This window comes from Xenopus laevis, chromosome 8S (genome assembly GCF_017654675.1).
Source record: "Xenopus laevis strain J_2021 chromosome 8S, Xenopus_laevis_v10.1, whole genome shotgun sequence".
In the NCBI taxonomy this organism is placed as follows: Eukaryota; Metazoa; Chordata; class Amphibia; order Anura; family Pipidae; genus Xenopus; species Xenopus laevis.
The window spans coordinates 9,822,134-9,837,693 of record NC_054386.1 but is presented as its reverse complement, the minus strand read 5'-3'; the positions used below and the strand labels follow the sequence as shown (position 1 = coordinate 9,837,693).

At 43.4% G+C, this 15,560-nt stretch overlaps 1 protein-coding gene across 1 annotated transcript in view; it reads left to right on the top strand.

Moving 5' to 3' along the window:
* Positions 1–230: 230 nt before the first annotated feature.
* Positions 231–15,560, top strand: part of cep170b.S (centrosomal protein 170B S homeolog) — a gene marked incomplete at its 5' end in the record, with an annotated part of 62,658 nt that continues 47,328 nt past the window's right edge. Inside the window, 2 exon segments of the mRNA NM_001096179.1 lie at positions 231–353; positions 15,205–15,345. Of these exon segments, the coding sequence (NP_001089648.1) occupies positions 15,241–15,345 (105 nt within the window).

Genomic DNA, 15,560 nt, shown 5'->3' with positions numbered 1-15,560 from the left:
CACTTATTTTTTTTATGTCTACTTATCCTTTAAGCGCAGCTTATAACGGACCAGTATTGTGCCTCTCTCAGGTAGCCTGACAGCAGTGAAGCAGATGACCAGCAGGTGGCGCGCGTTCGCTCCCCGTTGCAGAGCAGGAATGTCACCTAGGCTGGTTATTCTGCTGGAGAGGGCGGGGCTTTAGCTGATGACGTCACGAACCTGTCGTGCAAGTGAAGCCGGAGAGGGGAGAGGGTGTGTAGCGTATGGATAGGATCACCTGGGCCGGACACCTTCACATCTGTACAAGGAGAAACGTTTCCTACTGCCTCTTGGGAGGGATCACAGGCGGCAGCTGAGGAGACCACAAGCAGGTAGGTGGGAAGAGATGGGATGTTGTTACCCTGAGAACAGCTGATCGTCCATTGCTTTGCGGCCTCTTCCCAACACCTGCCTGTATTGATGGTGCCACGGGGGAAGGATACGGCGGTGTGTGATGCGGTTCTGCACTCTGTCCCTGGCCTCTGGGCGCAGTGATGCGCAGGTGACACATAGCGAAGGGCAAATGGTGTTTCAAAATGGTTAACTCTTTCCCACATTGGATCTCCCCTCCCCTCTGTTGGAATAATGATTACACATTGGCACAAGGAGAAATGCAATGAATGCAGAGGTTGCACTATCTCTCCTGCTGCCTATTGTCCATACTGTGTGTGTGTGTGACACATTGTGTCTGCTGCAGTGAATTATACATGAGAGCCCCCTGGGCTTTTTCCTTGCGACTGAGGCTGATCAGCTGTGATTTGTCTGTGCGACAGGGACATATTATGGCTTCTCCCAAGCTCTGTCTTGTATCCTCACAGGCCTCTAATCTGCTGCCAAACCCAGTGTTTGTCTCTGCCTACAGCTTGTCTCTCTTCTATACAAAGCAGCAGATCTGCATAGAGTGTCTGTGATGTTGCTGCGGCTTTCAGTGGACTGGTGGGAGCCTATTTCTCTCGCACTTCCACTTCCTGTCGTACCTACAAGGTTGTCTCCATTATGTGGATGTTTAGCTTCCCTTTACAGCTGGCATGTCCTGTCTTTTATTGTTACATTGGGGACTCAGGGCTCCATAATTCCTAAAGTTAGGGGTTAGTGAGGGAGTGTCTAAATATATCTGAATGTCATCGGCATAGAGGTGATATTTAAGGCCAAATGAAGATATAAGGTCTCCCAAAGAGAGAGCAACAGAGGACCAAGTACAGAACCCCGAGGCACCCCCACAATAAGAGGGGCAGGGGCACACGTGCAGGTTCGGGGAGATTAAATCGCCTCTTCTTCGGGGCGAACTGCCTTCCGCCTGCTAAAATGAAAAATCACTTGCGGCACTTCGATATCCGAAGTCGCCACGAAGTTTCCATCGTGAGGCAACTTCGGACGGCTTCGGAAATCGAAGCGACGCAAGTGCCATTGCGATGGCGTTTTCTCATTATAGCTGGCGGAAGGCAGTTCGGGGAGATTGTCGCCCCAAAGAAGAGGCGATTAGTCGCCAGGCGATTAAATCTCCCCAAATCTGCCCGTGTGCCCCTGCCCTGTTCATCTTAATGTGGGGGTGCCTCAGTGTTCTGTACTTGGTCCTCTGTTGTTCTCCTTGTACACTCTCTCTTTGGGAGACCTTATATCTTCATTTGGCCTTAAATATCACCTCTATGCCGATCACATTCAGATATATTTAGACACTCCCTCACTAACCCCTAACGTTCAAACCCAGATAGCAGACTGCCTAGTAGTTATCTCTTCCTGGATGAATCAACGCCACCTCAAGCTCAACTTGGCCAAGACTGAGCTCATGGTCTTTCCACCCAAATCGAGCCCTTCTCTTCCTTTCACCATTACTATTGATGGCATGACTATTAACCCGGTTAACTCAGCACTCTGCTTAGGGGCCATCTTTGACCAGTCCCTCTCCTTCTCTAACCATATTAATAATACTGCCAAAACCTGTTGTATCTTCCTCCGCAATATAGCCAAGATATGTCCGTTTCTTTCACAAACAACAGCCAAAGCACTAATTCATGCCCTTATCTTATCCCGTTTAGACTATTGCAATCTCCTCCTAACTGGTCTTCCTGACTCCCATCTCTCTCCCCTCCAATCAATCTTAAACTCTGCTACCAGGATCCTTCTACTCTTTCCTAAAAGGGAACCTGCTCAACCCCAACTAAAATCCTTAGCGTGGCTGCCTGTTAAGCAAAGGAAAACATATAAAACCCTTCTGCTAACATTCAAAGTACTTCACTTTTCTGCTCCTCATTACATCTCTTCTCTTGTCTCACTATACATTCCTGGTCGTCTTCTCCGCTCTTCTCAGAGCCACCTTCTCTTCACACCATCCACATCCACTGCCATCTCTCATCTCAAATCCTTCTATCTTGCTGCTCCTCTGGAATTCCATCCCTGAATTCCTCCGTAAGGAATCCTCGCTTAATCTCTTCAAGAAAAAACTAAGAGCCTACCTTTTGGATCACTAGAACATCAGCCTAGTCCTGTCCCTACTTACTATGCCTTACCTTGTGCACTTTTTTTATCTCCAATTAGTACCTGTATCTTAATCTCCCATCCACATAGTACTTTTATGCAGTGTACAGCACTGCGGCTCCTTAACAGCGCTTTACAAATAAAGTTATACATACACGCTCATATTCGGGGAGATTAGTCACCCAGCGACAAATCTCATCTTCTTTGGGGCGACTAATCTCCCCGAACTGCCTCCTGCCAGCTAGAATGTAAATCGTTGGCGGGATTGCACTCTGAGCAGGCAGTTACCCTCAGTTTTCCTGACTTCAACTAGACAACATCGCTTGAAATGGTCTTTTTAGTTGATGGATAAGCTTGGTCTAAAGGTGGCCATAGACGCAAAGATCTGATCGTTTGGCGACATCGCCAAATGAGCGGATCTTTCCCCGATATGCCATTAACGAGCATGGCTATATTGGGGGTAATCTGATTGTCCGGCCGTATGGCAGAATGATCCGATTACGATGTGCCATGGGCTCCGGCGGGATCGGTCGAGTCAAAGTCAAACCTGACCGATTGACCAAACGACCGATCTCCGCCGGACGAAAGCTGTCGGCACACGCCACACACGATCCGAAAATCGTACGAACACTCGATTCATACGATAGGATCTGTGTGTCTATGGCCAGCTTAACGATAATGGAAAGATTTTATAAAAAAAAAACCTTAAGCCAGCCATAGACGCAAAGATTTGATCGTACGAATCTCCGTTTTGTGACATTTTTGGGCCGTGTGTCCTGACATTTTTCGTGCCATGGTCATTCAGACGATCGGACAGGGTAGAAAATTTCTGTCGGCTACTGATAATAACCCTGCATGTATTGCCGATCTGACGATACCAGTGGGAGACTGTAACCAGCTTTTGTCGGACATTTGCACAATTGCTGTCAGGGGCCGAACATCGTCTGATTTATTCTTTTACTACTTTATTTTATCTGAATGGTTAGTGGCAGGTCAAGAGATGGCACAGAACGATCGTTCGTCCAATATGAAGGTAAATCTGCACGTCTATGGCGAGCTTTACATCTATGGCCAGCTTTACACCCATCTCATTTCTTCCACCGTCCTAATTGTCAATTTTCCTCATATCTCCTACTTTTCCCTAGTGTCTTCAGCCCTTTTTCCTTGAATACAATTCTTTCCCGCTATGTCCTTCTCTTCTTCCATTACTTCACTCTCTCTCTCTCCTACATAAAGAGGATACGACAATGGAAAAGGTCAAATGGATGAACAAGTTGCCCTCCTAATACCTCGGCACACCATCATTTTCCTGGTGTCTGTTTGCAAAAGGACCTGGTGAAGAGAGGCTACAGGGCTCTCCAATATACCCCCCTGCATCCAGATATATGGGCTGCAAAACCCCTAACGGTAGGAGTCCAAAGGCGATTTCCTCGTGATCCGTCGCGCTGCGCAAAAATACACAGGCATCATGCCGGATGCAACGGAAATAAGGTAAGAGATGGAAATGTTGGATGAAGTCGCAGCGTTGAACCGACGCGACTGTCAGATGCAGACGCAGCGTGCAGCGTCTACATCCGACAGTCGTGTCGCGTTGGATCAACGCTGCAACATCATCCGACAATGTAATTGATTGCCATATTTCTGTCGCATACGACGTAACGCCTGAATTTTTGCGCGGTACGTCGGATCGTGTGAAAATCGCCCGTGGAGTCCTACCCTTAAAGACCAGCAGAGTTCATGTATTTGTTTTGTCAGTACTACAGAGCCTCGCTAGCGGCCATAGACTGTAACTCCTGGTAGAAGCTATTGACATATGCACATGTAACATTGCATGTAATAGTCTGCCCCACAACATAAAGGGATTCTGTCATGATTTTAATGAAGCTGTTTTTATTTCTAAATATATTCATATTTACACTGCAAATAATTCACTCTACAATATAAAATTGTATTCCTGAACCAGCAAGTGTATTTTTTTTAGTTATAATATTGGTGTGTAGGTGCATCACTTTGCCTGGTCATGTGATTTCAGCACTTTAGGATGGAACTGCTTTCTGGCAGGCTGTTGTTTCTCCTACTCAATGTAACTAAATGTGTCTCAGTGTGACCTGGATTTTACTATTGAGAGTTGTTCTTAGATCTACCAGGCAGCTGTTATCTTGTGTTAGGGAGCTGCTATCTGGTTACCTTCCCATTGTTCTTTTGTTTGGCTGCTGGGGGGTAATATCAGTCCAACTTGCAGTAAAGAGTGACTAAAGTGTATCAGATGACGAATGGCAGCGGGCCTAGGGGTGCCACAATGAAAATAAGACTGGTAGCAAGACCCAAACCTAAATAAACCTCTGTCTGGATTTCATTTAATTCTTGTTCCCCCAGTGGAATCCTAAAAACAAGCAGAGCTGGGATGCACTCTAGGGCAACATGCCAGCTGCCTCCTACTGGTGTTAAACTACAACTCTCAGTATCTGGCAGTCAAGGGGTGCTGGCAGGTGCATTGCAGCAGTGTCTGGTGGACATCAAGTTTAAAAGCTGGTTAAGGCAAATGTTGTAATTACTGAATGAACATACTGAAATGACCTTCGATGGTATAGTGGCATCGGTGTACTTTGCTCTTTTCATCCTGGAGAACCTTGCTTTATTACTATCTACATATAAGTGTGCCTTTGCAGTCATCCACAGCAATACCACAGAGGGAACCCTCTGCTTTTTGGTTGTTAGGAAACCCATCTAGTGTTTATTCCTGGCTTCTTAGCAGCAGATTCCAAAATGGAAGGGATGGCATGTTATTTTTGGAAATACAGCGTAAACTGAAGTAAACTGTTTTATAACATTGTGCACATTTCAGCTTTAGGGACTCTTGTATGTGACACAGTTGTTTTAACAAAGTACAAACGCACATGTTATATGAATTTGCATGTACTTATTTGCATTCCTCTTTTCCTTATAATAGAGAGCAGGAAGTTATTGCTGCAGGATCTCCATCCTACAAAAAAGCTTCATATGTAACTGTTTTTCTGACACAAGAAACATTTGCAATAGCTGGAAGGTCAGACTGGTCTTGCTTTATAAGGCCATCTGCATATCTGCATACAAGTGCTGCTATTGTGACATGTGCGGGATTATGTATTGTCCCTATTAGTCCGCAAAGGTCTGTGCTACTTGAGTGACTTGCTTAGTGGGCTTACTGTATTTATTATTATTATTATTATTAACATGTATTTATATAGCGCCAACATATTGCGTAGCACTGTATATCGCAGTTTGGTCACTCCGTTGAATGATGCATTGCACTAATCCCATCAATTAGCCGATGCCAGATCAGTTGCATAGAGTTGGGCGCTGGGAGTAGAGTTGGGCGCGGGGAGTAGGGTTGGGCGCGGGGAGTAGGGTTGGGCGCGGGGAGTAGGGTTGGGCGCGGGGCGTAGGGTTGGGCGCGGGGCGTAGGGTTGGGCGCGGGGCGTAGGGTTGGGCGCGGGGAGAAGGGTTGGGCGCGGGGAGAAGGGTTGGGCGCGGGGAGAAGGGTTGGGCGCGGGGAGAAGGGTTGCGCGCATCCTAAACTTTCCTAGGGGTACCAAATGAGGGCTGTGATTGGCAATTGGTAGCCCCTATGTGGACTGGCAGCCTACAGGAGGCCCTGGCAATACACCTGGTTCTTGTGCAACCACAACTTGCCTCCAAGCCTGGAATTCAAAAATAAGCACCTAATTTGAGGCAACTGGGATCAACATCGAAGGGACTGGTGAGCGACATGTTGCTTGCAAGCCACTGGTTGGGGATTGGGGATCACTGTAGTAGACCATTCCCAAAGTTTTTTCAGCCAGGTAGTTTCAGCTGCTTTGTTGCCCATCTGAGAGATGATTTCCTTCAGGAAACAAAACTTTCAGTCTAATGTAATTCTGAGGGTTTAAAGGGTTGATTCACCTTCACAAGATAATTAAAACGCTATACCACAAATACAATGTTTTTGGTTTGTTTCGTATTCTTTACAGTTTTCTAAATAGGAAAAGTCATCAACTTTTTAAACCATTAAAATTCAATACATATCTTTGCAGCATGAGAGAAATGTCACCAATTTATCAAATGGTTGCTCTGTGACAAACCTTAAGGCCATACACGGGCAGATAAAGCTGCCGATATCGGTCCTTTAGACTAGGGATGCACCAAATCCACTTTTTTGGATTCGGACGGATCCCCGAATCCTTTGTGAAAGATTCGGCCGAGTACCAAACCGAATTCAAATCCTAATTTGCATACGCAAATTAGGGACAGAAAAGGAAAAGGTGGGGGAAAATGTTTTTTACTTCCTTGTTTTGTGACAAAGTCACACGATTTCCCTTCCCGCCCATAATTTGCATATGCAAATAATGATACGAATTCCGTTCTGCCGGGCAAAAGGATTCGGCCCAATTGGATCCTGCTGTAAAAGGCCGAATACTGAACGAATCCCGAACCAAATTCTGGATATGGTGACCAATTCAGCAATTTATCTGCCCGTGTATGGGGGCTTCTGACGGGACTTCCCAATTGATATCTGGCCATGAAGGTTTCATTTTTCCCCCGACCGACTCAGCCCATTGCTCCTCTTTGTAATCCAATCGTTCGGCCCTAGGGCCGAATGTTCGGATTACCCTGATATAGTCCTGCTGTTGGTGGGCATATCGGTGAAAGATCCGCTCGTTTGGCGATGTCGCCAGACAAGCGGATCTCTTCATGTATGGCCAGCTTTAGTAGAGCTCGGAGAGCCTGCTCCGTAGGGTCTAAGTGAAGCCGCTACTGGTGAGCAGTGTATCCATTAATCGAATTGTAACCGTAATCTGCTACTCTGAAACATCAGAGGGAGAAATGAAACAAATGAATTTGTAAATTAACATTGTAAATGAGTGCTATTTAAAGGGGATCTAAAGTCAATTTTTAAAATGCATAAATCTGTTCCTAGCACTAAATAAAACACTTTTGTCATGTATGTTTGTACCTGCTTTGAGATACATGTAATTGTGTCTGCGGCTTTCTCTTCTCTTCTCTTGTTTGCGTTCTCTGTCCTGCTCACTAGTGATTGATGGGCTGCCCCTCCGATGCTTGAAAGTTAGATAAGGCTCAGGGGTGGTTTAACCCTTACATATATACATGCTTGTTGAGAAATGACTGCAATCTCGGAGCGCGAGGGAGTAAAGGTGGCCATACATGGATAGATCCGCTCGTTTGGCGATGTCGCCAAACGAGCGGATCTCCCTCCGATATGCCCACCTTGAGGTGGGCAATATCGGGCAGATCCGATCGTGGGCCCTAGGGCCCAACGATCGGATCCTAGCATTCGGTAAACGGGCGGTCGGATCGCGGGACCGCATCAACGAACAGATGCGGCCGCGATCCGACGGGATTTTCTGTCCCATCCGATCGAGATCTGGCCGACTTTCGGCCAGATCTCGATCGGGGAAGCCCGTCGGGGGCCCCCATACACGGGCCAATAAGCTGCCGACACAGTCTGTTGGCAGCTTTTATCGGCCCGTGTATGGCCACCTTAAGACGGCCAGCAAGCCGCTGAACTTTGAAGGAGATCGCAAACAAGAAAGAGAAGAGAAAGCCGCAGACACAATTACATGTATCTCAAAGCAGGTACAACATTTTTAACAGACACACATTACAAAAGTGTTTTATTTAGTGCTAAGAAGCTATTTATGCATTTTAAAAATTTACTTTAGATCCCCTCAAAAAAGTCTTGGGAGTGTGGGAGCAGTGGTTCAGTTGCACCACCTACTTCTGTGCATTATGGAGACACTTACATACAATGCTTGAGTATTCCCTTATAAATACCTGTTTCTTCTTTGTTGTTCTCCACCCCTTTGTGGTTTGGTAACAATGGAATATCATGATGTGCAGTTACCAAGAAACAAAAAGAATGTCAGAGACACTTTACTTTATAAATTAAAAGACACTGTACACATAGCACCTTTATCTAAATCATTATAGTAAAGAATACAAAGCATTGTTGTCCTCTTGGCTTTACAGAAACAGGAGGTATTTAAACTAAATATTTAAACTATTTATAAATATTTAAAAAAAAATGTATCAGTTCATAATAGAAGACTATCAAAATTGGGATAATTTTCACACATCAATGAACAATGGACAAAGGGCACCCCTAGGGTGCAGAGGCTTTTTTGGCATCCTAAGGCTAAAGATGGCCAGATTTTATTTTTGCGTACAACAAACGATTGTTCATTGCAACCTACCGACCTACCACTAACCATTCAGATTAAATAAAGTAGTAAAAAACAAATCAGATTATGTTTTGGGCATTAATTGACAGACAGCAATCATATGAAAGTTATATCCAACATATAGAAGTGACAATCACCCATGGATACATGCAGACATATTATCGTTAGCTGACAGAAATCTTCTAACCTGTCTGATCGACTAAACGACCAATCGCCATGGTACAAAAAATATCGGGATGATGCAAACACTTTCCGAAAATCATTTGTACGACTTTATCTTTGCGTCCATGGCCAGCTTTAGGGCACACAGGCTAAAGGCTTTGGCTGTTGTCATCCTGCAGATCTGCTCGGTGCCACTGCTGCATTCATTTGAATGCGATCAACCTGTGTGCCCTCATACATGGCGAGGCTGAAGCTGAGGTCAACCTGGAAATACCTTTCCTGTAGTAGTGCTAAAGGGATCCTGTCATCAGAAAACATGTTTTTTTCAAAACGCATCCGTTAATAGTGCTACTCCAGCAGAATTCTGCACTGAAATCCATTTCTCAAAAGAGCAAACAGATTTTTTTATATTCAATTTTGAAATCTGACATGGGGCTAGACATTTTGTCAATTTCCCAGCTGCCCCTGCTCATGTGACTTGTGCCTGCACTTTAGGAGAGAAATGCTTTCTGGCAGGCTGCTGTTTTTCCTTCTCAATGTATCTGAATGTGTCTCAGTGGGACATGGGTTTTTACTATTGAGTGTTGTTCTTAGATCTACCAGGCAGTTGTTATCTTGTGTATAAAGCTCCCAAAAGACAAGACAATTCTTCTTGCCGAACGACCGAGTTTAGTCCGACCAATCCTTCAAAATTATCGTGCGGTTAGTGGGATTCGAACGATCGTACATCTTACGATTTTTCGCCCATCTGTCAGGAAATTCATCGGCCAGGTCAAAAAATCTTTGTCGGGCCCAGTGCAATCTATCTGTTTGCAGGGACAAGCAGGCAGCTCCCCTTTGTTTTCCTGGCAAATTGGTCTTTTTAGTTCATGGTAAATTCGTACGATCGTTCCGAGAAGATCGTGGTCTCACGATCAGGATCTGATCTTTTAAAAATCTCAACATCTATGGCCAGCTTTATTAGGGAGCTGCTATCTGGTTACCTTCCCATTGTTATTTTGTTTGGCTGCTGGGGGGGGAAAGGGAGGGGGGTGATATCACTCCAACTTGCAGTACAGCAGTAAAGAGTGATTGAAGTTTATCAGCGCGCAAGTCACATGACTTGGGGCAGCTGGGAAATTGACAATATGTCTAGCCCCATGTCAGATTTCAAAATTGAATATAAAAAAAATTTGTTTGCTCTTTTAAAAAAAATGGATTTCAGTGCAGAATTCTGCTGGAGCAGCACTATTAACTGATTCATTTTGAAATTTTTTTTTTTCCCATGACAGTATCCCTTAACATCTGCTTCAGCTGATCGGATTCAGATCAATGGAGCAGGGGCACTGAGCAGATCTGCTTCTTTCAGCCTGCAAAAATATGTAGACTGACAACAGACGGAGCCTTCAGCCTGCTTGCCCCTCAGCCTGTGTGCCCACAGCCTAAAAGGCTTGTGCATATGCAGCCCCAGCCTAATAGCTCCACTGGGTTTTGTCTAATGGAGATAAGTCGGAAGTTGATAATATTAAGCATGTTTCAGTCCACACAAGAAACAGCTGTAAGTATATTTAATTAAAGGTGGCCATAGATGCACAGATAATATCGTACAAAAATTTTTTTGTATGAGATTCGGTGCGTGTACGGTGGGAAAAGAGTCGACTAATATCGGCAAAAGATCTAGATATCGGGCTGGACAGAAAATTTTGATCGGGTGCCCAGACATCGGCCATTGTTAGTGCTGAATCGTCAGATACAGGTAGAATTCTATTGTTTCTGTATATCTGACACTTCAGCCCTACACGTGTGTTCTTGAAACGAACGATCTTTCTTGGAAACACTTTTCCAAGAAAAATCGTAATTGTTACGTCTTTGGCCACCTTTAGTTAAATTCCTCATCTCTTCCATGGGTAGTAGTTAAAAGCATAAAGCTGGCCATAGACGCAAAGATCCGATCATACAAATCATCGTACAATCAGACTTTCCCGCAATCTCCCGACCTGCCACTAACCATTCAGATCAGATAAAGTACAAAAAAAAGATCAGCCGATGTTCTGCCCCTGACAGCAATTGTACGAAAGTTATGTCAGACCAAAGCTGGTGACAGTCTCACTTGTACGAACGGCAATACACGCAGAGATATTATCGGCAGCCGTCAGAAATCTTTTAATCTGTCTGATCGACCAAACGACTGATCTCCGCTGGACGAAAAATGTCGGGACTCTCCACACATGGTCTGAAAATCATACAAATCCTCGATTCGTACGATCAGATCTTTGCGTCTATGGCCAGCCTAACATTGCCATTTCAAGGCCATTGTTTAGCTGATAAACACTTAATCATTATAAGCTTTGCATAGATTCTAGGGCAGTGATCCCCAACCAGTAGCTCGTGAGCAACATGTTGCTCCCCAACCCCTTGGATGTTGCTCTCAGTGGCCTCAAAGCAGGTGCTTATTTTTTAATTCCTGGCTTGGAAGCAAGTTTTGGTTGCATGAAAACCAGATGTACAGCCAACCAGAACCTCCTGTAGGCTGCCAGTCCACATAGGGGCTACCAATAGCCAATCACAGCCCTTATTTGGCACCACCCAGGAACATTTTTCATGCTTATGTTGCTCCCCAACACTTTTTACATCTGAATGTTGCTCACGGGTGAAAAAGGTTGGGGACCCCTGTTCTAGGGGTTATTTATATAACAAAGACAGTGTCCAAAGTGCAAAAAAGGCCATGTTTTAGCAGAATAAAACGCTGGCTGCCTTATTTAGCTCTGTGTTAGATAGGGGCGGAAGGGCAAAAGAGTGGGTGGGAAGGGGAGACACCTAAGGCTTTGGGCACACAGAATGCTCCGGCTGTTGTCAGGCTACGTATTTTTGCAGACTGAGAGTAGCAAATCTGCTCATTGCCCAAGCTCCATTTTGAATCCAATCAGCCGGTGTGCTCTCACACAAAGCGGAACTGAAGAAAAGAGCACACCGGTTGAGCAGATTCAAAATGGAGCAGGGGCACTGAGCAGATTTACTTCTCTTAGCCTGCAAAAATATTCAGCCTGACAACAGCCAGAGTCTTCAGCCTGTGTGCCCACAAGCTTTAGGGGATGGAAAGTTGAGACACCTGTGTGCCCAAAGCCTAACTTCAGATGCACAAATGAGGGAGCAGCAGAAGATTGGAGCTCTTTTCTTGCCACCGATAGGTGCAGAGTGCAGTTTTCTCCAGGGCACAAGTGCTTGTTAGATGAAGGGGCACATTCTTGCTCCATGGGGAAAAGTAATGATCCATAAACACATTTTTTCAGCGTGAACAATATATACTAGAACCCCTATTTTACATTTTTCAGGAAACCAGAAAAAAGTGCTGTAAAATCTGGGAAATATATTATGCATTATATGATAAGCCTGCATTCTGCCTCTATAACTCCAGTATGCTGATAACATGTTACTTGCTATATTACAAGCGCATTTTTTTGGGCAAGTAATTTTCCCTTGGGCTTCTCTGTTTTTGGCTGTGGGCGGTGCATGAGCAATCAGTGGCCTTTTAGATGCTGTTGGACTACAAGATCCAACAACAACATCTGGAGGCTTGTTGACAAATCAATGTGACAGACGCGCACATACTACAAAAGGGATTTTTTCTGTATATAATTACCATGACTTTTACTCAACTTTTTATAGCAAGCCAAAATTAATGGATGCCATTTAGAGTATAATATTATACTCTGGTTCCTCCCAGCACCTAATACTAAATAATATGTATGCTGGATGAAAAAACAAAGTGTATCAAGCAGAATGCAGTGCTGAAGTGCTTGTATTACACAAATGTTTTATAAAACACCAAGTTGGCCTTTCTCCCAGTGTTTGGTAGGCTTCTCTTTTGGGTTCAATTTGGAAGCATCTAGCAAGTAATATGTCTTCTACATTAAATTTGCATATAGAAACAAAGGGTAATAGACGTATTGGCAGCAAAATATTCAGCAGTGTCCAAAACCTTCCCACAAGGATAAAACATTTCTGTGTTCAGTGTCGTAACATATCGATATTCTGTGTGTGCACGGATAGCCTATTTACTAACATTGCACTTTTCTGGTTTTGTGACAATATCTGCTTGGGGTTGCTTTGTACTGATCTTGTTGCATTTGTAGATGGAAGAAACTGCAGGTTTACCTCATGGGAGAAGTTAAAGGGGTTGTTCACCTTCCAAACACTTTTTTTTCAGTTCAGTTGTTTTTAGATTGTTCCCCAGAAATAGACTTTTTTACTTACTTTCTATTATTAATTTTTTTTTTACTGTTTTTCCAAAATCTAAGTTTAAAATTGAATGTTCGTGTCTCTGGTGTTTGAGTCTTGCAGTTCAGTAATTCAGGTGCAGAATCTAAACTGTTACAAAATTGCAACATTTAGCGGCAGGTTTATCAAGGGTCGAAGTGAACATTCGAATTAAAAAAAAAAATTAAATTTCGAGCTATTTTTTTTGTGTACTTCGACTAGGGAATAGTCCAAATTGAATTTGAAAATAAATTTCAAAATTCACTTTCTCTTTAAAAATTCTGCTTCGACCATTCACCATCTAAAACCTGCCTAATTGCTATTTTAGCCTATGGGGGGGACCTCCTAGAACCTATTTGGAGTCAATTGGTGGACTTTGAAAAATCAAAAGTTTTTTTTATAGAAAAAACTTTGAATCGAATTCCATGGAATATCATGTTACTTTGATTCGTTTAATTCGAATTCTAATGAAAATGGCCTATTCACCAAAAAAAAACAAAAAACGATTTTTTTTCAAAAAAATTTCAGTTGGTCTTGTTTTAGTCGAATTTCGAAGTTCGAAATTCGACCCTTGATAAATCTGCCCCATAGTTGATACATTTCTCAGCAGTATCTCTGGAGTAGTGACCACACCCTACCGTAACCCGCTCTCCCTCCACCCGCTCAAGTGCCCAAATTCCGGGTTCCTTTTATAGACCTCCCCCACCGATGACGCCATAAAAAGGGATTATATTTAGAAAATGTCATGTTATTTCAGTATGAAGAAGCTTATATTACATTTTCATTTTTGTAATAGTTCCCCTTTAAATTACATTTATTTTATTTTGCAGCATGAAAAATATGAGCATGATTAACTAGGTCTCACAGTTTACAGCACAAACTGCTCAAATGAAAAAAAGTCCACGACCCATCTAGGAAGGGCAGTCGCCGACTGCTTCACAGGGAAACAAACAAAGCTGCTTGAGTTCTGCATGGCTGGGAAGTAAGGTGGGGGCTCCCCCTGCTGTTCATAAGTATGATTGTTTCCCTGCAGAGCAGTTAGGGACCGTCTGACAATTCCTATCCACAGCAGTAAATGAAGGGAGAATTTCACTGCATACAGTCAGGTTTCTTATAAAAAAAATGGTACACATTTTTTATTAAAAAAGTCTGTTTCATTAAAGAAAGTAAAAATGGGATTTTATTTTTTTGCCTTTACATGCCCTTTAAACTACCTTTGCTTTCTTTCTTCTAATGTTGCAGTACAGTCATACAAACAGGTACAAAGGTACAACATTATGTTTGAATTTATTTGATTACTTTGAGGTTTCACCACAGTGACCGGACAGTTTATGCTTATTTCAAGTTTCCAGCCATCTCTCAGTGTTTGGAGTCCTTGAGTGGCAGAAACAGGTTTACTGTCCAGGTGCAGTTGGTCACTTGTGAATGAATTTTCCGACACCTTATCGTCTGTCCATAGCTTCACTTTAGAGTGGGGTCTTGGGCATAACCACCTCTACAAACAGCCCTAGGGGACTCCTCTAGTCAAAACTCTATATTCTGACAGTTTAGTCCAGTGATCCCCAAGCAGTAGCTTGTGAGCAACATGTTGCTCTTTGGATGTTGCTCCCAGTGGCCTCGGGAGCCAAAAAGCGCTTCCTGATGGCTGCAGGTCTACATAGGGGCTACCAATACCCAATCACAGCCTTTATTTGAAAGCCTGGGGAACTTTTTGCATGCTTGTGTTGCTCTCCAACATTATTTTATACTTGAGTGTGGCTCATGGGTAAAAAAGGTTGGAGACCCCTGGTTTAGACTGTAGGCAGGGGATTTGGAATAAATACAAAAAAATATTAATTTGCCACCTTTTCTCAAAAAAAAATAAAAAAAATATTGGCCTTAAGATATTTATTTTTTCTTCTCCATCATTGATACTAGCATCAAATAAAATACTCGCCAGTAGGCAACTCCATGTAAAATGAATGATGTGATATCAACATCAGAGAGTTGGGTTCAATGTGTGACGAACTTGAGAAATTTGTTGTTTCCTGAGGAATGTATATCATTTGTTTATCAACTTTTTCAGTGTTTTATTTTTTAATTTTTTTTCTAGGATGTTTTATGAGTAGTTGCTGTGCCAAAGAACAAGATGAGTGTCACATCATGGTTCCTCGTCAGCAGCTCTGGCACACGCCATCGGCTGCCACGGGAAATGATTTTTGTTGGACGGGAGGATTGTGAGCTTATGCTTCGGGTAAATCCCTACTTAATTCTTCCGATTTTACAATGTCAAAGTTATTCTTCTCTTCTTGTCACATGTTGCCTGAAATTTTTTTTTAGGTTAAAGGGAAGTAAATATGCCCCATGGTGTTTGGGTCACTAAGAAGTTTTAAGGTTGATGAATAATTTGAAACCTGTTCAGCAACATTTACTATAGCCTGCTTTTAGAGGAACAGTAACACCAAAAAA